This window comes from Ambystoma mexicanum, chromosome 9 (assembly GCF_040938575.1).
Source record: "Ambystoma mexicanum isolate Mex_15411 chromosome 9, UKY_AmexF1_1, whole genome shotgun sequence".
In the NCBI taxonomy this organism is placed as follows: Eukaryota; Metazoa; Chordata; class Amphibia; order Caudata; family Ambystomatidae; genus Ambystoma; species Ambystoma mexicanum.
In genome coordinates, this window is record NC_090931.1 from 1,546,319,287 (window position 1) to 1,546,344,097 (window position 24,811).

Below are 24,811 nucleotides of genomic sequence, written 5' to 3' on the forward strand. Positions count from 1 at the left end.
TCCGCCCCTCCACTTCACCAGCAGCAAGTCCTATCTTCTTTGTACCTAAGAAGGAGGGGGATTTACGTCCTTGTGTGGATTATCGGCGTCTTAACGCGATCACCAAGAAGGATAGATATCCCATCCCGTTAATCACTCCACTCTTAGATCATTTAACACATGCTACCGTTTTTACCAAACTTGATCTACGCGGCGCATACAATTTGGTACGCGTTCGCGAGGGAGACGAGTGGAAAACTGCTTTCTGTACACGTTACGGATTGTACGAATATCTTGTCATGCCCTTTGGCTTATGTAACGCCCCGGCCACGTTCCAACGATTCATGAATGACATTTTCAGGGATATTCTGGATGTATACATGGTTGTATATTTGGACGACATCCTGATCTTCTCTCGTGACCTGGATGATCATGTAAAACACGTCCGAGAAGTATTAACCCGTTTAAACAAACATTCCTTATTTGCCAAACCTGAGAAATGTCAGTTCCATAAGACCTCTGTTGAGTTTTTGGGTTTCCACATCACCCCTGGGGCGGTATCCATGAACGAGTCTAAGGTCAAAGCAGTCTTAGATTGGCCAGTACCTCAAACACTCAAGTCCTTGCAGGCCTTTTTAGGATTCGCCAACTTCTATAGGCGTTTCATCTCTTCCTTTTCCACGATTGTAGCCCCACTCACGGCCCTGACTAGTCCTCGGGTGCCATATCAGTGGCAGAGAGAACAGCAGGAGGCTTTTGAGACTCTGAAAACCGCCTTTACTACCGCACCGGTACTCCAACATCCCAATCCGGATCTTCCGTTCATAGTTGAGGCTGATGCCTCTTCCTTTGCCCTCGGGGCGGTGCTGTCACAAACGTGTCCTAATACCGGCAAATTACATCCAGTGGCATTCCACTCCCGTAAGTTTTCCAGTACTGAGTCTCACTATACCGTTACGGAAAAAGAACTCTTGGCGGTCATGGACGCGTTCCGTGTTTGGCGTCATCATCTTCTGGGGGCTAAGTATCCTGTCACAGTATACTCCGATCATCGGAACCTGCAGGATTTGGCCTCCCTGAAATGCATTAATAGCAGACAGGTCCGATGGCATCTTTTCTTTTCCTCCTTCGACTTCCGTATTATGCACCGTCCTGGAACGGCGCATGGGAAGGCGGATGCCTTGTCACGTTCCCCGGGGGGGGTCCAATTGCCTATTTTCCCCGACACTGTTCTCGAAAAGAGTCATGTGGTTTGTCTCTGTACTCCCTCATTGTCACTGATAGACTCGGTTCGATCCTGGACTAGCGATCATTCTGACCAGTTACGAGAATGGGATCCGGTATATTCTGATGGTTTACCTTTCGTACATGAACGCCTGTTCCTTCCTACACCTGATACACGTAATCTTGCCCTTGAGTGGTCTCATGACGCCCCCTTTAATGCCCATCCCGGACAAGAGCGCACTTTAGACCTTCTTAAGCGTTGGTGTTGGTGGCCTTCTATGAGGCGCGATGTGGAGTGTTACGTCAGGTCTTGTGCGGTATGTGCTCAGGCTAAACATCAGAGGGGTCGACCGATTGGGTTGTTGCTTCCGCTTCCGGTACCTCCCAGGCCCTGGCATACATTGACGATGGATTTCGTTACCGATCTCCCCAAGTCGAAAGGCTTCGATACCATCTGGGTAGTGGTGGACACGTTCACAAAAATGGCCCGTTTTGTCCCTTGCAAAGGTGTCCCTTCGGCCCCTGTCTTGGCGGACTTGTTTTTTGAACATGTGTTTATGCTATTCGGCCTCCCTTCGGTCATTGTTTCCGATCGAGGTTCACAGTTCACCTCTCGGTTTTGGAGATCCTTGACGAGACTATTGGGCATTGATACGAGGTATTCTTCGGCCTATCATCCGGAGACCGATGGTCAGACCGAAAGGACGAATCAATCGATGGAACAGTACCTTCGTTGCCTCATATTGCAACACCAGTCCTCTTGGTTGGCCGTTTTGCGGCTTGCGGAGTTTGCGTATAACAATGCGGCTCATTCAGCTACTGGTTATTCTCCTTTTTACGCCCTCTATGGTCAACATCCCAAGGTTTTGCCGGTCCCTGATGCCTCTGGTTCTTCGAATCCTGCGGCCACGACATGTCTTAGGGATCTTTCTGCTATTCATGCGAGTACAGTGGTTCATCTCACTGAAGCTAAGGCCTCTATGAAGGCCCGTGTGGATGGCAAACGTCGTGCTGCTCCCCCTCTGGGGGTGGGTTCTAGGGTCTGGTTATCTTCCCGACATCTTCGCCTAGTGGGTTGCCGGAAATTGCTGCCTCGCTTTGTCGGGCCGTATGTGATCTCACAGGTTGTTAATCCGGTGGCTTTCCGTCTAGTACTCCCCAGCTCTTGGCGTATCCATCCTGTGTTTCATGTCTCCCTCCTCAAACCCTGTCCTGACTCGGTCCGTCTTCGTACCCCTGTTGCGCCGGTGTCCTTGACCTCTCCTGATGTTTTTGAGGTATCGGCCATTTTGGGTTCTAGATGGTTTAGGGGTAGGCTCCAGTTTCTGGTGGATTGGACGGGTTACGGCCCGGAGGAGCGTTCGTGGGTTTCTGCATCTGATGTGAACGCCCCGCGGTTGGTAGCCCGCTTCCATAGGGATCATCCGTCCTGCCCACGGGGTCGTGGGCCGTTGGGGGGGGGCTATGTTAGGCGATCCTCTGCACACCAGGCCACGACACATCAGAACACTGCTCACATTCCCCCAACATCTCCTCCCAAGCTTCGAGGCTCAAGTGATTCGGTGAAGCCACAGAACCGAAAATTCTGTACCGTTGTACGGGCTCGATTGCAACCCTTTCTGCATTGGCAACTGCCTTGGAGAACGTATAGCAGAAAGGGCGGCCTTACGTCTCCACGCCGGTCACGTGATACGCTATGGCGTTCCCCATGTGATCTTGGTGGACGTCACATGATCCAGAGAAGTCACGTGACCCAGGGGCGATCAGTATAAAGGTCTGAGAGACAGAACGCTCATTGCTTCTCAGCTGGCTTCGGACACTGTTTGGCGTTACATCTTGCTCCTTGTTACCTTGATCACGGAACTCTATCTCGGACTCCCTTGGACACCCCTTGGTACTTTTGCTTGGAACTGTTTACCTGTTGCCGGATATTTGGACTGCACCTCGACTTGTCTTTGGATCATCCCTTGGTACCTTGCTGATCTTCTACGCCTTTTCCCTACTGGGGATTCAAGTCAAGCCCTGACTCCCACAGGTGGCTACCCTTCATCCACGCTAAACTGCGGTTCTACTATTCCAGGGACCGCCGCATCTAATGAGCCTCGAACCTCCCTACTAGGTTACCTGGGTCTCCCTTACACCAGATAGGTAAGACACTTTAGATTCTTTTGTTTACCTGCCTGTATTGTGATTGCCTGGTGCTTAACCTCCTTCCTTCTTGACAGCAGCATCGGTGTTCCAGAGGCTCCGTGGATCTGGGAAGACATCTCTCACCTGTGGCCTCAAGGGTCGCACAGAGGGTTTCTATTTCGTTCCCCTGTGCGTCACTTGGGGACGGAGGTCTCATCGGTCTACACGACACTCAAGTCAGAACAATAGCACCCGCCTTAATCTGAGCAATATCTAAACCCCACTTCTTGCACAAGAGGGCGCACTTCATACGCCAAGGGTAGTTAACATGGGAGCCCTTTGACACCATTTCCCCTGTGGCATTCCTGACATTTGGGTTTTCTGAGGTGGTTGAGAATAGCTTCTTAAAGAATTCCAGAAATGTCAATTCAACCCACACACTGATACTGGGAATACCAGCTTCCAAGTGCAGAGCCACCGTTGGGGCGCAGGGGACCAGGCCCAAAGTAAAAGCTAGATGAGTCCCGGGATAAACAATTCACGTTGCCCCAGATTTCACTACTATACCAAACAGCTGAGTGGTCCTTGGCCTCCATAACCTGGATGCATTTATCAAGCCGGTGGCCACTTAATCTGTGGTAAAATGTAGTTGGGCCGCCCAGGCCTGCTCGTAGCCTTTTTTTCACCTGCTCTAAATGCGGAGTCCAGGAGCAATTGCCTGAAAAAACAACACCTAGGGAGCAATAGGTGCTCACCACTTTGATCTTAACGTTATAATTTACCAAGTATGTTCAGGATTATTTCTACCAAAGACCACTATCTTTGTCTTGGAAAGATTTAAATGTAAGCCATTTAGCTTGAGGTAGCTAGCTGCGTAACTTAGGCTTCGTCCTAGTGCCTTTGATGTAAAATCACGTAGAATGGTGTTATCGGCGTATAAAAGAGTAGAGTCGCCATTTAAAACTGGCGGTTTTGTACCTTCCTGTTGGGGGTGAGGCTTGAAATCTGAAAGAAAAATTATAAAAAGCAAGGGGGCATTGGACAGCCCTGTCACACCCCTTTGTTGGTGGCAAACTCGAAGACCCTCACTAAGTCTAAGAAGCCTTCATATACTCGAACTCCTCTTGATAAGACATATTTTCCGATGATGGTTTTATGGATGGAGGCATGACCTTTTCTAAAGCCTGCTTGGAAAGTAGGTAGAATCCCATTGTCTACTGCCCATTTGGAAAGCCTGGCTGCCAAACACCTGGCAAAGATCTTAGAAGTGCTATCTAACAGGGATATAGCAGGGGGGGTCGGGTTGTGAGCCCTTTTTCAAAACAGGTATAATAATGCTCTTGCTCCAAGTAGATTGAAGAACCAAAGAGCGTGCAATCACGTTAAATCATTCCAGCAAGATTGGGGTCCACCAACCCGAGAACCATTTATAGAGGTGTGACCTAATACCATCCGAGCCTTGGGCTTTTCCGTGCTTGCTATCATTAATAGCACGCATAACCTTGTGAATTGAGAACGTAACCCTACTTTCCAAGCGTAGAGGGGAACTGCAACATTCACGTTAAATAGGATATCCTTGTAATGAGAGACCCACTCAGATGACAAAATGAAAGTTCCATCCACTTGAGCACTGTTCCAGTACCCCTTTGCATCATCTTCCCTAATCGCCTTGTCCAAAAGGTTCCACTGGGTCTCGGTGAATACTTTTTTCTTAGCCTTTAAAAGCTTTTAATAGACTTTTTAAAGATTATATAAATTGCCTGCAGTCATATTGTTATTCTTTGATGCAACACACATTTCAAATGTTGCCCTGCGACACTCCCCATCAAACCAGAATGCATTGTTACGCTCTTTCTCCTGTCGGCAGGAAAGAGTACTGGGTGTCTGATGTTATTTGCTAGCAACAGGATCTTTAACAGAGCCTGAGGGGAAATCCCTGCCCGACAGGTCTGCCTCAGCCAGCACGGAAGCTAGCTTATCCTTGGTCAATGTCATCACATGGGAAACTTTAACAGACTCTTCAGAACCAAAGGATACTTTAAAATTAGGGTTTGGTCGTTACGGAATCCACGAGAGAACTAACGGATTATGATCACTTTTCAGGCGCTTGTGGACCACAAAATCATTCACCATCTGGTAAGAGTAACAATCTGCCAAACCTAAAAGGAAGGCAATCACCCCAACTTCCCCAGATGGGACAAGTAGAAAAGCAGCTAACCTGATGGCCCCAATAGCAGATGCAAACCTGCTGATTCATGAAATAAACCTTCTTTCAGGTGATCTGGATAACGATGAAATAGATAAATATCCTTTATCCAGAACTAATAATAAAGATTGTAAACAAAATCCCACCTCTAAATATTAATCCTACTGTGGTAATTCCGATAAAGACAAGTCTACTGGCATCGCGACTACTTCATCATTTAAATCATAAAAACCACAGACACTGTTATTCCACCACCAATGCCGAGTTATGTGAGATTCCCCGACCACCAAAACAAGAGGGTGGGAAATGCTACGCTGCAGTGGCCGCTTGTCGTGGGCTAAAAAGAGATAATTCCTTGCCCATTCTGCTCTCCCAACCAGACCAACCATTAGATAATGACGAGGCCCAAACACAGCCCGAGGCCACGGTAGACAGTTCCTCCTTGCCCTTCCTGCTGTCCCAACCAGACCAACCATTAGATCATAACAAGGCCCAAACACAGCCAGAGGCCAGGGTAGTCAGTTCCTCGGACCAAGACCAGGTAACTAGAGGAAAGGATGTAATTTATGTTCCATCCATTCATTGCCCTTCCTGCTGTCCTGACTAGACCAACCATTCAATCAAGACAAGGCCCAAACACAATCTGACAACAGGGTAGTCAGTTCCATGGACGAAGGCCAGTTAACTAGAGGAGAGGATGTCATTTATGTTCCATCCATTCCTTGCCCTTCCTGCTGTCCTGACTAGACCAACCATTCAATCAAGACGAGGCCCAAACACAATCTGACAACAGGGTAGTCAGTTCCATGGACGAAGGCCAGTTAACTAGAGGAGAGGATGTCATTTATGTTTCATCCATTCCTATCCCTTTCGGCAGTCCCGACTAGACCAACCATTAGGTAATGACGAGGCCCAAACACAGCCCGAGGCCAGGGTAGTCAGTTCCTTGGACCAATGCCAGTTAACTAGAGGAGAGGATGTCATTTATGTTTCATCCATTCCTATCCCTTTCTGCAGTCCCGACTAGACCAACCATTAGATAATGACTAGGCCCAAACACAGCCCGAGGCCACGGTAGACAGTTCCTCCTTTACCTTCCTGCTGTCCCGACTAGACCAACCATTAGATAATGACGAGGCCCAAACACAGCACGAGGCCAGGGTAGTCAGTTCCTCCTTGACCTTCCTGCTGTCCCGACTAAACCAACCATTAGATAATGACGAGGCCCAAACACAGCCCGAGGCCAGGGTAGTCAGTTCCTCCTTGACCTTCCTGCTGTGCTGACTAGACCAACCATTAGATAATGACGAGGCCCAAACACAGCCCGAGGCCACGGTAGTCAGTTCCTCCTTGACCTTCCTGCTGTCATGACTAGACCAACCATTAGATAATGACGAGGCCCAAACACAGCCCGAGGCCACGGTAGACAGTTTCTCCTTGACCTTCCTGCTGTCCCAACCAGACCAACCATTAGATCATAACAAGGCCCAAACACAGCCAGTGGCCAGGGTAGTCAGTTCCTCGGACCAAGACCAGGTAACTAGAGGAAAGGATGTCATTTATGTTTCATCCATTCCTATCCCTTTCTGCAGTCCCGACTAGACCAACCATTAGATAATGACGAGGCCCAAACGCAGCCCGAGGCCAGGGTAGTCAGTTCCTCGGACCAAGACAAGTTTACTAATAAATGTGAGACCCTGTAATTTCGGGCAGTTTGTTGAGGAGCCCACCTCTCAACCTCCCCATACGCACAAATAATCCTCAGGTCCCAAACCATCCTTGACTTTGAACGATCCAACGGCTAGTGCATCTTTGCTCGGATCCTGTATCATCCTTAACTCTTGTAGGAGCTGTTCTGGTTGCGTCCTTTTGAAGAAGGATATTTGTGAAATCATGGAGGGTCTCCTCTCCTTGAAGGAGGTGCTACTTGATCTAAGTAGGGAACTGGGCTCTATATGTGAGCGAAATAAACAGAGCTCTTATTGCTGACGCAGGCCACAAAGGTCTCAATAGTACACTACAGTCTTCTCCTCAGAATAGGGGACCCACTTTGAACCAAGGGTCAACGTTGTTAATACCCATAACCCAGTATTAAGAGTAACCAAATGTACGGTAATACTACAGGAAGGAGCATCAAACCCCTGTCGACTGTGATTGAAAAACAGGCCCAGAAGGCAACAGGTCATTTAGTTTACACTAGGAGAACTATATTAGAAATCAGACCACTGCTACCTCCAAGGCAAAGTGACTGAGACTTTGCACGCACAGACAGATTTTTCCTCAGTTCGTTGCATTGATAGTAGAGCTGGGACTAGGGATAGGGCTGAAATAATTATGATATTTGGTGACCTTAACACCCAATTAGCACCACAGAAATGGCTGGAGGATGAGGTCTGGGGTACGTTTAGGACAAGGAATGTAGATAGTTTGATTAATTATTGCTTGACTATTATCCCTCACTCGCATTTACTTAAAACCTTACTTGTCATGGAACGTCCTGAAAGCGACCATAATACCCTTGTGGTTACCTTGAACTATGTCCCAAATATCACCCAATGCAATAATGGGCGTGATATAAAATGGGAGCCATTAAATAATGAGCAACTGAGGGCTGAGATTCATGGGGCTGTGGACCCGATGTTATCTGTATTTATTAATGACATAAACACAAGCCAGCCTTACCAGCTCATATTTTACAAAGAATGAGTACATACTATACAGGAGATGTACAAGCTGGTTGGACAAGGATTGTAAAAAGCCAAGAGTAACCCCTTAGCAGCCCTCAAATCTGATAGTCGTGATGAATGGCATTTGATAAAGCAAATGAGAATGGACTATAAAGCCACAATTAAGAAGAGAAAAGAGGTAGAAATTGAAAGTAGATGGGAAAGTTTAATGCCAGCATCCTATGAACATGATCAAAACAAGTTCTAGCAGATTGTTTCACAGGGTAACCTAGATATAGAGCTTAGTCCCATTATGGCCATTCCTGCCTCCGTGTGGTACGACCATTTTAAGCGATTATATGAGTCACAACCAGCAAATAACTCCACACCAGCAGCTTTACAGGGCTTGCCTATTGCCAGTGGTGCTCCTCTGCTGCTTTCTGCACTGAATGCACAAAAGAATTATAAAGCGCCTGGGCTGGACGGTATTCCCATTGGTCTCTTTAAAGCACCAGGGCCGGACGGTGTTCCCATTGGTCTCTTTAAAGCTCCAGGGCTGGACGGTATTCCCATTGGTCTCTTTAAAGCTCCAGGGCTGGACGGTATTCCCCATTGGTCTCTTTAGAGCCCCAGGGCTGGACGGTATTCCCATTGGTCTCTTTAAAGCGCCAGGGCTGGACGATATTTCCAATGGTCTCTTTAAAGCCCCAGGGCTGGACGGTATTCTCATTGGTCTCTTTAAAGCACCAGGGCTGGACGGTATTCGCATTGGTCTCTTTAAAGCTCCAGGGCTGGACGGTATTCCCAATGGTCTCTTTAAAGCCCCAGGGCTTGACGGTATTCCCATTGGTCTCTTTAAAGCTCCAGGGATGGAAGGTATTCCCAATGGTCTCTTTAAAGCCACAGGGCTGCACGGTATTCCCCATTGGTCTCTTTAGAGCTCCAGGGCCAGACGGTATTCCCATTGGTCTTTTTAAAGCTCCTGGGCTGGACGGTATTCCCATTGGTCTCTTTAAAGCTCCAGGGCTGGACGGTATTCCCATTGGTCTCTTTAAAGCTCCAGGGATGGACTGTATTCCCATTGGTCTCTTTAAAGAGCCAGGGCTGGACGGTATTCCCATTGGTCTCTTTAGAGCGCCAGGGCTGGATGGTATTCCCATTGATCTCTTTAAAGCGCCATGGTGGGAAGGTATTCCCATTGGTCTCTTTAGAGCGCCAGGGCTGGACGGTATTTCCATTGGTCTCTTTAAAGCACTAGGGCTGGACGGTATTCCCGTTGGTCTCTTTAAAGCGCCAGGGCTGGACGGTATTCCCCTTGGTCTCTTTAAAACACCAGATCTGGACGGTATTCCCATTGGTCTCTTTAGAGCGCCAGGGCTGGATGGTATTCCCTTTGGTCTCGTTAAAGCTCCAGGGCTGGACGGTGTTCCCATTGGTCTCTTTAGAGCGCCAGGGATGGACGGTATTCCCATTTCTCTCTTTAAAGCTCCAGGGCTGGACGGTGTTCCCATTGGTCTCTTTAGAGCGCCAGGGATGGACGGTATTCCCATTGGTCTCTGTAAAGCTCCAGGGCTGGACGGTATTCCCATTGGTCTCTTTAAAGCTCCAAGGGTGAACGGTATTCCCATTGCTCTCTTTAAAGCTCCAGGGCTGGACGGTATTCCCATTGGTCTCTTTAAAGCACCAGGGCCGGACGGTATTCCCCTTTGGTCTCTTTAAAGCTCCAGGGCTGGACGGTATTCCCCATTGGTCTCTTTAAAGCTCCAGGGCTGGACCGTATTCCCATTGGTCTCTTTAAAGCAGAAGGTCCTTTTCGAATCCCAATTGTATTAAAACGGTTTAACTTGGTCAACAAATACCAAGAGCCACCAATGTAATGGCGTTCAGCTGTGATAGTTACTATTTTTAAAAAGGGGGCAGTAACGTTCCATGAACTTGTAGGCCCATTTCACTTTTACAGAGTTTGGAAAAAGTGTACGCCGAGATCTTTTCTAATTGTTTACTCTTATATATTGATTTAAAAACATCTTCACCACACACAAGCATTCCTTTGTAGAGACATAGGTACGGTTGAATAACCTTCCGATTAAGCTTGATCCTACAGAAATACGTTGGTCAAAAGGCTGCATAAGGGGTCACCAAATGAAGGCTGACACCTTATCATGCACATCTCCCAAAAGACAGAATAAGGTACACACCCCACTAGGGAATGAGACCAGGAGAGTAATTGCAAGGTAACCAAAATGTAAATAAGTAAATAAATGCAAGCAAAGAACTCTGCTGCCCGAGAGCGCTTTGCTAACAGATACACAGGCAGCACGTTAAAAGGGCACCAAGCGTCTTAGCTGACATTATACATAAGAGATAGTTTTCCAGACATGATTGGCTAAGTACATATACTCTTCCCAGCTCCATAGGGGAGTCCTGGGGTTGATTACTAGTTGTCACTCCATCAGTCATCGTACACGTGGTCAGCTGGGCTCCTCCTTGGCCAGGTAAAGGTCAGGCGAAGTTTGCAGAGATGATGTAGCGTTTGTCTAACTAAGCTGAATAACAAGGGCCTCATCACGAGTTGGGCTGTATTCCCAGCTGTAATACAGCCGACTGTAATAGCCCTAACACCGACCAGTCCGGTGGTATTACCACCGGATCACGAGTTGGGCCTTAACGGTAAATCCCCATTCCTGATTGGGTCCATTGGATCCAATGGGGAATTTTCGGCGCTAATTATGCGGGCTAATACAGCCGGCTGTAATACAGCTGAAAACAGGGATTTTCACCTCCAGAAAAAAGCTGGAGGTAAAACAGTCGATTTAGCGCCCAACTCGTGATAGGGCCAGCCCTTAAATGCGGCTGTAATACCATTACCACCGCATTTAAGGGCTACAGCCAAACTCGTGATGAGGCCCTTGGTATATATTTTTTAGGTTTTCGTTTAGGTAAAAAAAGGGGTTTTTAGCAAAAAAAAGGGGTTTGGAGGGGGGACCCCCCCCCAAAAAAAAAAAATTCGACCATTTGACCTGTCGACCTTTTGGTGTCGACCATTTGTCCTGTCGACCATTTAGATTCGACCAAATGACCTACAATCATATCACTTGGCATGCACGAAATAATGACTGGCATGAATTGGCATTTGTCACTTCAAAAAGGGACTGTTAGTGTGAAATGGGTACATTCCGACCTGTCTTTTTATGGGAGCATGGGTTAGGGGTCGTGTCTTATCTGGAGGGGCGATCTTTTATTCGTGGTCTCTAGGGCCCCACGATTTCTAACACATAGGAGATAGGTGTTAGTGTTACCAGAATATATGACCACTCTAGATTAGGTATATGGTGGGTGAACTGGAGGTGGCCCGGGGGAAGGGTCTGGTGGCCAGATGCATTGAAAGGGAATAGGGGGCATGGGTTCAGTGGACTGCGGCCTGGCAGGGAGGGGGTGGAGAGGGCATGAGTCGGTCAGCAAAGATGGATGGGGCACTGGAGCTGGAGCAGGCCTTGGTCTAGTTTTCCTCACTCTTTCAATACAGATACGGTTGAACTAGTCCTTAAGTCAAGAATGGGTCTAGAATCAACTTGGGGGGCTAAAGATCTTTGGGCCGAAAGAAGTATAATGGTCTCAAGGTCTTGTCCCCAGCCTAAAGATAAGCAGTCGGGGCTAACTGCGGGCCCCCCACCATGCTTTCTCCCGCATAACAAGATCACGGGAGCTCCTCAAGCTAACATGTGTGAAATGGTAACCAAAATTATTTCCCAAGTCCTTCATAAAATGGGCCTGCCTCAACAGAGACTTTAGTTAGCTCACAGATAAAGCTTCTTTCCTGGAACACTCTGGGCTATTCTTCCCTCTCAAAAGGACCTGGAAAAAACGTCACTGTTCTGAACTTGGACCTGATCTGTTTCCAGGAAACATGGTTGACTTTTAAGCTGGGTATCGATGGGTTTTCCACCTATCAACAGTTGGTGCAGGGTTTGGGAGGAGGCAGACCTGTGGAGGGGGGGGGGCTACTGGTTGCCTGTAAGAATGATGTCTTTAGCTCCTCGAGTTTGCTCTCTGATAACAAACAAGGTATTTTGATGGTGAGATTTAAGAGAAAGGGGGGAACTGGTTAGTGGTTAACTTGTATTGGAACCCCTTGGCCACCCCCTGTCTGAGTATTTACAAGATCTGTCTGATTGCTTAGTCGAGTTCTCATCCCTTTTTCCCTCCGATGAACTAATAATTGCTGGAGATATAAACTCTCAGTGTGTACGCTCTAAGGATCCGATCTCGGGGAAAACTAAACCTGTTACTAGTAATGGTACTCCTTGGTATGGTTTTATGAGAGATTGGGATCTTGTGATGCTCAATGGTAACGTGGAAGGGGACCTCTTGGTTGCTCCAACCTGGCACAGAGGTATGGCCTTTTCAACGATTGATTATTTTTTCCGTTTCCAGAGCAATCATGAACAGCTGCACTGAGTTTAGGGTTATTGAAGGGAACAGAGATGATTATGACATGTTGGTGGTCTCTCTGGTCTTGGACTTTGCCCATACTACGTGTTGTTATACTGAAGAGCTATCACTTAATTCTGCTGGAAACCAGCTCAGAAGGTTTGATAGAGGGGGTCGAACCCTTACAAATAATCTGAATGAACGGGTGAATCAGCTTTCAAGTAATTAGTTGTCAATGCATTGTCAATCTGCTACTTTTCTACCCTTTCTTTGGGATCGGAGTCCTGAAGTGCATTCGGTCTCTAAACAGCAAGAGGCTCACAAACATTTGTTTGATGTGCAAATTCTTGAACAGAAAAACCTTAAACGTTTGGAGACGGCACGCCTAAAGAGGATGGTATTTGACGAGAAAGACTTGGATGCCCAATTTACAGCCCTCAATTATAGGTACAGAAACTGGGTACGCTCTCACAGGCACCAACTATTGCAGCAAGACGGGGAAAGAATGCTTTCCAGAAATTCTAGACATTTCTGGGCTTTGGTAGGGTCTCTGAACAATCTATCCCCCCCAACCCAGGAAACAATCCTACAGGAACACGTATGGGTCACTCATTTTTCAGACGTTTATCGTCCATCTGAACTGATGCTTCCTAAAATAGCAGTGGGTGGTGCCTGGTACCTAGCTTTTTCTTGTGAAGACATAGAGAATCGAATAAAGAAATCTTCGGGCTCGAGGGCAGCTGGTCCAAATGGTTTAAGTAACTTCATTCTAAAAATGAATCCAACACTTTGAGCCAAGGTCCTCAAGTCCATTTTCGATAATATTGTACACTCAGGCAAAATACGTGTCGTGGAGATCATCTATTGTAATACCGATCTATAAGAAGGGGGATCGTCTTGCAGCCTCGAATTATCGCCCCATTTCACTCCTAGATGCAGACAGTAAAATCTTTGTAGGTCTGATCTTGAGTGAAATGGAGGCATGGGCTAAATCCAAATGTATTATTCCCAAGCAGCAAACGGGGCTCAGAAGAGGATTGTCAACAGCCTTGAACGGACTTGTTCTAAACTGTATTAGTTTACCATCTATTATGAAGGGAGGCCCCCCCATTGTTTGGCGCATGGATTGACCTGTCCCAGGCTTCCGACACTGTCAATAGAAATCTCTTGTGGAGAAAGTTGAACATCTGGGGAGCCCCCTCCAACCTGTTGTCCATTCTAATCGAGCTTCATCAGAATTCTTTGATGCGTGTTAGGCTCTCTAGCGCAGGCTCAGTGTCGACTCCTATGGGGGTCGAGAGAGGTGTCCGGCAGGGCTGCGTGATTGCACCTTTCCTCTTCATTCTTTTTATGTCAGATCTATGTGATTGGCTTCAAGGTGTAGGGCTTATTATTCCAAAAATTGGTGAAACAAAACTAAATTGGTTGGCCTATGCCGACGATGTAGTGGTTTTAGACCACTCACAAGTCGGGCTGCAACGACTATTATCAGCATTGGCGGATTATGCCCGGACAAACGACCTAAAAATTAATCCTGAAAAATCGAAGGTGCTGGTCTTCAAACATCCGAATAAGATACTCAAGTCCTATAGTTGGTCTATGAATAATCGCCATGTCGAACTGGTTACTGAGTTAACCTATTTGGGGGCAGTGATCAGAGCCTTTCCAACATTGAGTCATCTTCTTTTGATTTTGGATAATAAGGTAATTAGTTTGGGAGCCCAGATGAAAAGAATTTGCTCTAAACTATGTACATTTTCCGTCCAACCCCTAGTGAGGTTTTACATAGGAAATGTGGCCCCTGTAATTCTTTATGGCTTGGAGTCGAATCCCTTATCTATGAAAATTGATTGGGATAAATTGGAGGCTAAGATTTGGAAGAGGTCTTTCAATCTGGCCAATTGTGTCCCCATCTGGTGTTTAAGATATGAGTTGGGCTTGTCCTCTTTGTTGGCCATGATGGAGTGGAGATGGATATCGATGTTTAGGCTAATCCTTGTCCCCCCAAAGGGCTCGCTATATGAGGATGTAGCATTACTGCTGAAAAAAGCTGACAATACCCTTCTAAATGAGCTTAGTCTAAAATGTGGTGAAATCCTGGTGAATTCAGATTTCTCTACTGATCTTATTATTCAGGATCCGGAGAAAGTCAAAATGCGTATGAAACAATGGGACTGGAATCGGACGATTAATGGAATGAGGATGGCAAAGCTATCAGCATCACATACGCATTTTGACAAACCCAGATCCCGGCTCCCTCATTATCTGAATAAGTTTCCTGATCCAGAGGTGAGAGCTGAGTTTCTGAGAATTAGATTGAACCTATGTTTAACCCGGGAGGTTCGCTCAATCCGAAACAATGAGGAATTCCCCTCTTCCATTTGCGACAAGTGTAATAATAATGAAAGGCAGTCGTTGAACCATCTATCTACGCACTGTCCAGGAACGCGGTCATTGAGACTGGCAAGATTTCAGAGATTTCTTCACGATCCTGGTTGGCTGAATTCTGATATCTTTTGCGACAGACTGTCGTCAGGCAATGAAACACTCCTGACGTTTGAAGTAGTGGCTCTCTTAACAGATTTGTTGGGGGCGGGCTCCCTCTGTTGAGGTGTTGATTGTTTGAGTTTGTTTCTGTGATATTCCAATCTGTCTTATTTTAAATTTTTTCTTTTGTTTAGTGTGTTTTTAAAAACAAAATGTGTATGGATTCTTGCGTTCAAAGTCATAAGTATGTATTATATTGTTTAAGTATATGGCTATGACACAATAAATAAAAAAATAAATTAAAAAAATGCAGGCCTTGGTCTCGCATTCTAGGATGAGCACATTTTGTCAGGGCTCGATACTTGCTGATTGCAACAATGAATGGCCGCGTTTCCGTGAGAACAAGAGTTGCGCTGAGCTGACAGAGGGTGGAGGTGGCTGGGGCTGGCTGTGCGCGGCGCTGTGAGAGGGAGAGTGGACATTTTATGCAGAAGGGCAGAGGGCCTAGAAAAAGATGGCGTTTACAGAGACACAAAAGGGAGTTCAGACTACATGCCTCATCATGAGGTTTATTTATTTATACAGAAGATGGGAGATGCAAATTTATACGGAAGGGACGGAGATGGCTCCCCCCTTAGCTCACACAACATTCACTTGGTGGGGGAATGGGGTAGGGGGGCGGGATATACCACCTCTCCCGCAACAAGGCTATGCCCCTTTACATGGCATTTATCGGCATAAAAGCTGCCGGCGACAATGTCGAACGCAACCTTTATGGGATATCTTGCACGAGTCTAGACTTCCATTCCAGTTAGTGACCTGCATCAAGGCACTTTACACTTCTGATATAGCTAGAGTTAGACAGGGACAGCGGGTCAACAAGCAGAAGCACCCCTGTCACAAAAGGGGTGACACAGGGATGCGTAATGGCCCCTTAATTATTTACACTTGCTATTGATGTCATTGCAAGATCTTTATTGGGGTCTAGAACTGATGCCCCTTTGACAGGAAATGAACGTATTAACATTCTCTTATTCGCGCATGAGGCTGTTTTACCGTCTACTTCCTCCCCAGGATCTAAAGAAGACTTTTAATGATTGTGTATTTTTGTGCAGCAGAATACTGTTGGCCACACCTCTTTAAGGCTTGGAAATGCCGCCAATACACTGTCATTCATGTGCCCTTTGCATGAAGATTGTACTCTTATACATTCTGTAATATTTTATTCTGAATTTGGCTTTTGTTGTTCAATGTCACAGGAATAAAGCATATTTACTATTTACTGCTATTACCTGAGCATCGCTTTGGAAACATCATGTTGGTGTAAAGGGCATTTTCACATGACGTTGTAACTTGTTCTTTGTTGTTTCTTTGAGGACAGATGAAGCCTCAGGTTCAGTGTTTGCTTCTCATCTTAGAGAGGAAGTGGGAGGAAGGAGTCCAGGCCAAGAGTTGGGTGAGTGTCACACATGCTCCTGGGAGCCTCCAGTACTTGCATTGAATGTAAGTGGTATATGATCCTGGCATGAGACATTGCAGGGCTCGCTCGGTTACCCATCTCTTCCCATCGTGTTACAGAATATCCTGGTTTGTTGCATGTCTTCCGATGAACAATTGGTGGTCCCTCTTCTCCCTGTGTTCCTACAAGTTCCTTTGTTGCTGATGGCAAATGTTAGCATACATGATTTCTGCACATGTTTTCATTAGACTGTTCTCTTCATGTGATTACAGGACATGCAAGTATTACAGCCATCGACACGATGCGTGTTGAAGACAAGACAGATGCCTGTTCCATGGAGACCCTTGAATCGGAGACCGGGAGTCCTACAGGTGGGTAGAACGGTGATGAGCATGAACAGGAACCTTTGGGGGGCTTTTAGGGAGTTTTGCAAAGTCCAACTTTGGTAGGACTTTAGAAGACTCACACACGTGGGCCACAGGGCTGCAACGTCTAGTATAGGCCTGAACCACACGAGTATGTTGGTAGCAATGGCCGAGCAGCCAGGCTTATCTTAGGAGGGAGGGGGGCTGTGGGCAGGTAGAAACACACATAGTCCCAAGAAACACTGACACACGAAAAAAAGATATATACAAAATAATGGTTTATTCTATATACACACCAAGGCAAAGATACATCTTCTGTAAGGTAAGCACTATCCTTTCAGTAGACACAATGCAAAACCAATAGATTGTATACAGTAAGTACATGACTTTTGCATAGACCTTTCAGAATAGCAATCAGCAATTCACAGGTAAGTAAAAACCACATTTGTAATAAACTTGTAATACTTTGTTTCAGGAAAGAAGATATGAAACATCACCAACTCAAGGTAAGTCATTTCATTGCAATTCTTTTACAGAGGCCTAGGCTTCAGTAGTCCATCCCTATCTAGTGCTGAATGTCTTTCAGGGTCAGATTGGCGATAAAAACAGATAAAGCACGAGCTGTAGAAAGTCAAGAGTTCCAGAGGAAATCTTCAGCAGCAAGGAAGTAACACTTTTGCTTTGAAAAAGGATTAAAGAACTTCGGAGAAGGCTCCCTGAAGGCACACAAGTGTTAGGCCTGGGTGAACGTGTATGGGCGAACTCCCAAGCACACAAATCACCACTCCAGCAACACAGGAGCACCAAAGCATCTTTAGGTAAGTTCTACCTTGAGTCTTACAGAACCTTTGGAGCAATACACGGATGCAGCAGGATGCCCTCGTGTTGCAGCAGCAGCCGACCCGGTCACTAGATTCTTGGTCGTGGAGACGAAGGAAGTGACACTGAAGTGGATTTCACAGCAGTAGTTGAGTGGAGGGGCGTCTAACAAAGGATTCTTCATGGCACTGGGGTTTTGATGCCCTTTTCAAAGCACCAGTGAAAAAAGGTTATGGCCCGGTCGATTCATCTCGCTTTCTCTGTCCAGTACTCTGGTGAGGGGACTTCAAGGAGTGAAAGCTAGCCTCTAGAGGTCTGGAAGGAGTCCATCAAAACATTTTGTGAGGATTCGATCTTCGGAAGACGATGTACTGCATAGAGGTCTCAGGTCCCAGGGCATTGGCAAATTGCAGCGATAGAAGGTCACAGCTCATCGTGGGATGGCTCGAAATGCAGGTTGTCTTGAGACTGATTCAACCCACGAGTGTAAGGTAGAGAGTCGTCCTCTTTGCGGTTCCCCTGACACTTGGAAGAAGGGGTCGAACAGCAGCGGTTACACAGAAGGCATCTCCGGTCACCTGGAAGTGGTTGCGGACATCTCTGCTTCTTCTTCCTCGTTGGTTCTTCAGTTCCAGTGGTCAGCTCTGCTTCAGCCTCAGGAAACTCAACTTTTATGCAGGAACCCAGCCATTCAGGCTACAGGCACACCCAGCCTCCCAGTCTGAACTGGTTCCAGGCAAGCACAGCAGAAGGCAAAGTCCAGCAGAGTTTCGAAATCCTCCCCTGCTTCCTGTCCTCACAGACTAACTGGCGCCTTGACAGGCTTTTCAAAGGATTCCCGCTGAAGACAAAAATCACACAAGGACCTCCCCCAGCCTGAATGACAGAAGATGGACCAGGAAAGGACAGGCCACCATTTTGGGTCAATTGTGACCCTTCTGTGCATTACCGCGGCAGTGAGTACAGCCTGGGGGTAAAAATTGCACAAATGTCTGTAGGATAGAACCACAGCCACCAGCTATTCAGATTAGCTCGGCACTGTAACTGAAAAGTTACAGGAGCAGTGAGAAGGGGTACACATTGTAACCCCTCAGCACTCCACATAAGGTGGGGTATGCTGATCTCACAAAAGAAAAGAGAGGTAGGATAAAAAAAATCCCTCTGCCCTGTGTTCTCTCAAGGAAAGTAACAGAAAATAAAAAGGGAAGCCCAAAGGGCTCCCAGCAACACTGCACAGAGAGTGCTGTGCGCTGCAAAAGTAAATTACAGATGCAAAAAAACTTGGAAGAAAAGCACAACTCAATGAAAAAGGTATAAAAAGATTCCCATAGACCGAGTAAAAGAATGAGATACTGGGGAAAGAGGTTGCCACTCACTCAGGAGAACTGACATAAATGCCAGTAGTCCAGCAAAAAGTACTCGGGTAATCACGTGTGGAGGAGATATCACAAAAAATGTAAATCAAACTAAGACCCCCCCCGCCCCCAGACTGAGGGACAGGAGGATTTCATCTACTCCTGGATGTATCCCTGGTCCAGTCGGTCTAACCTACTGTAGAGTCCATCAGCATTCTTTTCATGACTACCCTGGCCTATACTTTCTAGTTTCAGTCTAAGCCTGTGCAAGCTATAGGACCTACAGCTATTTCTAGGGAAGTGTTTCTTTTTATAAGAGGGACTCTGAGCCAACAGACCCTCTGGAGGTGTTTCTTCTCCTGAACCTAATTTAGACTTTTTGACAGGGCTCTCTGTAGAAAGCCTTAATGATCCAGAGGGGTGTCCAGAGTGGGAGTCCCTAGGCCTAAAATGATTCCTAGCCACCGCTCCAGCAGGAGCAGGCTGGGTCTCAGGTTTCATTATTAGCGGGCTACTGGGAAGGCATGGTTTAGGCTCCCTTTTCCTCGTGGCTCTTGGTTTGGTTTGTCTAAGGGTTGCCACTTTGATAATGGGATTTTTAGAAGGAGAGAAGTCTATGTTTCCTTCAGGGACAATAAGGACAGGAAGATCTAACTCCTTGTCACCCTGCTGAACCTCCTCCACTGGTTTACGTGGGTCTTCTGTGGATTCAGTCACCTCAGCATGTGCTGGACGTGAGATCACTGGAGTGACCTGAAGCTTGGACCCTAGTGGAAGCTATAAGTTTAAGGCCCTGCTGCACTCTAAGATAGGCAGAGTTCACTCTTAGTCTCTTAAGGTGGCCTCTCTAGCTTCCTTTGAAAGAGCCTTATCCTATGACTAACAGGCTCAGCTGTGTGGGAGACAACAGCTAGGGTTTTAAGGTCATTGCCTAATACCGCAGCACTAGACACTTCTGCCTGGACAGTGACAGGTATTTTGACAGCCGTGCTTTTACACTGGATAATAACATGCATGATAGGGAGCATCTGGACAGGGCCTCCAGCAACCTTAATGGGGCCCAGAGGTGCCTTAGCATTATCATCTTGGTTGAGGAAAGACTCATCTACCATTGAGATGCTGGCCCCAGTGTCTCTAATGGCAGGGGTCTCCTTGCCGTTACACCTAGACTTGATGTACTCACTACTGCTTTCTGGGATGGAGTGGTGGGGTCCCTGGTTCTAGGAACATAAGGATACTAAGGCTACTCTGCCTTGAACTCCAGAAGGTTCTTGGGCCAGATGGTGAAGGAGGGCCTCCGTCCTGGTATCCTCCAAATCTGGTGGATATGCTGAGGAAACAGAGGTGATTCCTAAGGGTTTCCCTCTACACTTGGAATGTCCGGTCACATGGTCTGCAGACCCACAATCCTCTGTCCTGGCATCCTCCACATCTGGTGGATATGCTTAGGAAACAGAGGTGATTCCTAAGGGTTTACCACTACACTTGGAATCTCCTGTCACATGGTCTCCAGACCCACAACCCTCTGTCCTGGCATCCTCCACATCTGGTGGATATGCTTAGGAAACCGAGGGGATTCCTAAGGGTTTATCCCTACACTTGGGATCTCCTATCACATGGTCTCCAGACCCACAATCCTCTGTCCTGGCATCCTCCACATCTGGTGGATATGCTTAGGAAATCGAGGGGATTCCTAAGGGTTTACCCCTATACTTGGAATCTCCTTTTACATGGTCTGCAGACCCACAAACCTCTGTCCTGGGAACCTCCACATCTGGTGGATATGCTTAGGAAACAGATATGATACCTAAGGGTTTACCCCTACACTTGGAATCTCCTTTCAAGTTGTCATGAATCGCCGATTCCGCCCCTTCCGGACAACATGGTCCCTCAAACACTGTAGTATTGCATCCATTGTTCTCCCAACATGGCCAACGCCGCAGGGAAACACGCGGTCTAGTCTCCCAGTAATGCACGTTGCTTCCTTGAAAACAGACACGGCACTCGGCTTGGCATGTCTCAATGCTAAGCTTGTTCGTGCTGTTTTTCCCGGCAAGTTGCTACTCTGCTTCCTTTCATTGTCCGCTTCCCTAATCTTTTGGCTTCCTTGCGGTTAGCCTTCCCTTCCTTCCCGGTGTATTGATCTGTCCCGCTCCTCGCTATCTCCACTTCTCGGAGTCGTGCGAGTATCCTTCACAACTTCCTGGATTGTTGTCTTCCCTCTGGGATTGTTACCTGGTCTTTCCTGGAACTCTGAACGCTCCGGACCATCGTATCCTTCCTCGGCAGGAGCCCAAACCTTCATCAACACATTACTTGCCTGCATACTGGCGACGGAGGAGACACGCCCCTTCTTGTACAAATCCCGAACTTCTAGAAAGAAGGAGAAATCTGCAAACCCAAGAAAGAAAACGTCAAGAAGGAAATAGGTGAGCTAAGAGTCTGAGGACTCAGAGTCTGACAGTTTGAGATGCCAACAAGCTAACATTGGGCCTCATCTCGACCTCGGCGGTAACCCTTAAATCCGGCGGTAGCGCTATTACCGCCGGATTTAAGGGTCCGCCGAATCAGGGCCTCAGCGGATTTCGCCCCAGCTCTGAGCTGGTGTGAAATCCGCCGAGAATTTGCGCTATTACCGCCGGCGGGAAATCCGCCGCCGGTAAGAGCACGAAAATTCCCCATTGAGCCCAATGGGGAATGGGGCATTCCCGAATGGGCTCAATGGGGAATGGGGACTTCCAAGTCCGCCCAACTCGTGATCCTGCGCTATTAGCGCCGGGGGCTATGGCAGTCACGCTAATAGCCCCCGCGCTAACAGCGTTACCGTTACCGCCCAAGTCGTGATGAGGCCCATTGAATCCAACATGGAGACTGCTATACAGGACCTCATGAGGGGAATGCAGGAGTTATCAACAGAAGTCTAGAACCTCAAGGCTGTGAATGCAGCATTAAAACAACTCGTTCTGTCAGGAGAGTGCTTCAGTAGGAGGCATTGTGGATAAATATGATGGAACCTCTAAGACATTGCGCCCTTTCCTTGATTCATGCCTGGTACACTTTACATTTAAACCTTAATTTTTTTCCACGCCCAGGGCTAAGGTGGGCTTTGTAATCTCCCACCTTTCCGGGAATGCATTAGCCTGGGCAACACCCTTGGTATCTGCAGGGGACCCATTACTTGACAACTATGACGGTTTCATAGATGCCTCTAAGGCCATGTTTGACCGTCCTGAACAGGTGTATTGTGCCCAAGAAAAACTATTGGAATTCCAGCAAGGAAGTCAAGATATGCTGTCCTATGTAACTTGTTTTAAACAATTGGCTAAGGAAGCTGATTGGACCCCTAAAGCATGCTTTACCTAGTTTTGGCGTGGGTTAAATTAGGAAATCAAAGATGAATTGGCAAGAGTGGCCCGTCCAGGATCCTTCCAGGCCCTTTTAGACTTGTCCTTGCAAATCGATTTTAGGATTCAAGAAAGAAAAGCAGAGAAAAGAAAGACACATACTCCTATACAGAAACCCTCTACAGAATATCCTATCCCCAAAGAGCCAGCTACCTCTAGCTCTTCGGAACCTGAACCCATGCAGCTGGGTTCCTTACGGGGACCTATCACTTCTCAGGAAAACACTCTGCGGTTCAACAGTGGACTCTGTATGTATTGTGCCTCTGACAAACACCTGGTAAGAAACTGCCCAATAGCCCCTCCAAGGTGTTCGGGAAACGCCAGTTCCCGATCCTGAACGAAGCCCAGCTTCGGGAGACAAGTCCTTGCTCCGACTCTTCTCTTTCCTTCGACTCACTTCCGAAGAACTCCCTGGTGATACTCCAGGTTTTCCTGTCAACAGATGACAAGGAAAACCATTCCGTCCTGGCTCTGGTGGATTGTGGTGCCATGGGCATCTTCCTGGATCACGAATGGGCCTTGAAGCATGAAATCCCGATAGAATCCAAAGGCGTCATCCAGGCAGTAGAAGGAATAGATGGGAAACCACTATCATCAGGACCCATAACCCAACAAACCACATAACTTTTGCTTTCTATACACAATCACCAGGAGTTGCTGCAATTTGATATAATAAAAGCAGCTCATTACCCAATGGTTCTGGGCATAACCTGGCTTCAGAGACATAACCCGTACATCAATTGGGCTGCTGGATCTCTATTCCTAGGATCTGAATTTTGCCTTTCACATTCTTTCCCGGAAAAGTCTGCATACCATATCCACAGAAAACAAGAGCCCGGAACAGCAACTAATTACTGTTTCTAACATCACTCAGGTACCTGAAAATTATCATAAATTCTCAGACGTGTTTTCAACAGCCATTGTTCAGTCCCTACCTCCTCATCGACCTGAGGATTGTGCTATGGACACCGAAGAGGATGCAGTCATTCCCTTTGGAAGAATGTTCATTCTTTCTGAACCTGAGAAAATAGCCTTACGAGAATACTTGGATACCAATCTAACCAACTGAACCATTCGTCCTTCCAAGTCCCCTGCTTGGGCATCTCTATTTTTTGTGCCCAAAAAGGACACTAAGGAGCTCCGACCATGCTTGGATTACCGAGGTCTCAATCAGTGTACCCTCAAGGACCGTTATCCTCTACCACTCATTTCAGACATTCTAGAAGCCGTACGTGGTGCTGTGATTTTCACCAAGCTCGACTTGCGGGGTGCTTACCATTTGATCCGTATAAATGAGAGTTATGAATGGAAGACTGCCTTCAGAACACCTTTTGGACATTTTGAATATCTAGCCATTCCATTTGGTCTCGCTTATGTCCCATCGGTGTTCCAGCGCTTTATGGATCAAGTCTTTTCGGACATCGTATTCCTTTTTGTAATCGTCAATTTGGATGACATATTGATTTATTCAAACAACCCGGTCTTGTATCAGGAACATGTTACCTTGGTCTTACAACGTTTACGGGAACATAATCTGCTGGCTAAACCTGAAAAATGCATATTTCATGTGTGTACAGTCTGTTATCTGGGTTTCGTGCTAAGTCCCCAAGGAGTAGCTATGGATTCAGCTCAGGTTGAATCTATTCTTTCCTGGCCTGCTCCTAACTCAGTTAAACAAGTCCAGTCATTTCTGGGACTTGCTAACTTCTATAGGAAGTTTATTCCCACATTCTCATCCATTGTACAACCTTTTGTTTCCTTGCTAAAGAAAGACACTCCCTTTCATTGGTCAACAGATCAAGAAAACGCCTTCTAGGAGTTAAAACACAAGTTCACTCAAGGACACATCCTTCCTCAACCAGACACAACCAAACCCTTCTTGGTAGAAACAGATGCCTCGGAGTATACAATCGGGGCAGTGTTAAAACAAGAATCCGGAGATAATCAAGAACACCCCATTGCTTATTTGTCTCGGACATTTACCCCTAGTGAGACACACTATTCAGTCCGGGAGAAAGAACTACTTGCCATTCGAAAAGCCTTTATGGAATGGCGCCATCTCCTCTTGGGTGCCAAGTACCCAGTACTGGTACGAACTGATCATCGGAACCTACAGGTCCTACATTCAATGGAGTGTAGAAACAGTTGTCAAGCCCGGTGGACCTTTTTCTTCGCCCAATATCAGTTTCGCATTCAGCACGTACCCGAAATATCCAATATAATTGCTGATGCACTATCCAGATGACCAGATTATATACCAGAAGAAGCACGCTCTTTTCCCAGGAT

The 24,811-nt window shown here is 46.9% G+C and overlaps 1 protein-coding gene across 1 annotated transcript in view; it reads left to right on the forward strand.

Annotated features, from left to right (window-relative positions):
• LOC138489494 (zinc finger protein 300-like) overlaps positions 1-24,811 on the forward strand; it is a 233,736-nt gene that overhangs the window by 153,117 nt on the left and 55,808 nt on the right. Inside the window, exons 2-3 of the mRNA XM_069617236.1 lie at positions 16,505-16,579; positions 16,855-16,953. Coding sequence (XP_069473337.1) covers positions 16,505-16,579; positions 16,855-16,953 — 174 coding nt within the window. The remainder of the gene's footprint in view (positions 1-16,504; positions 16,580-16,854; positions 16,954-24,811) is intronic.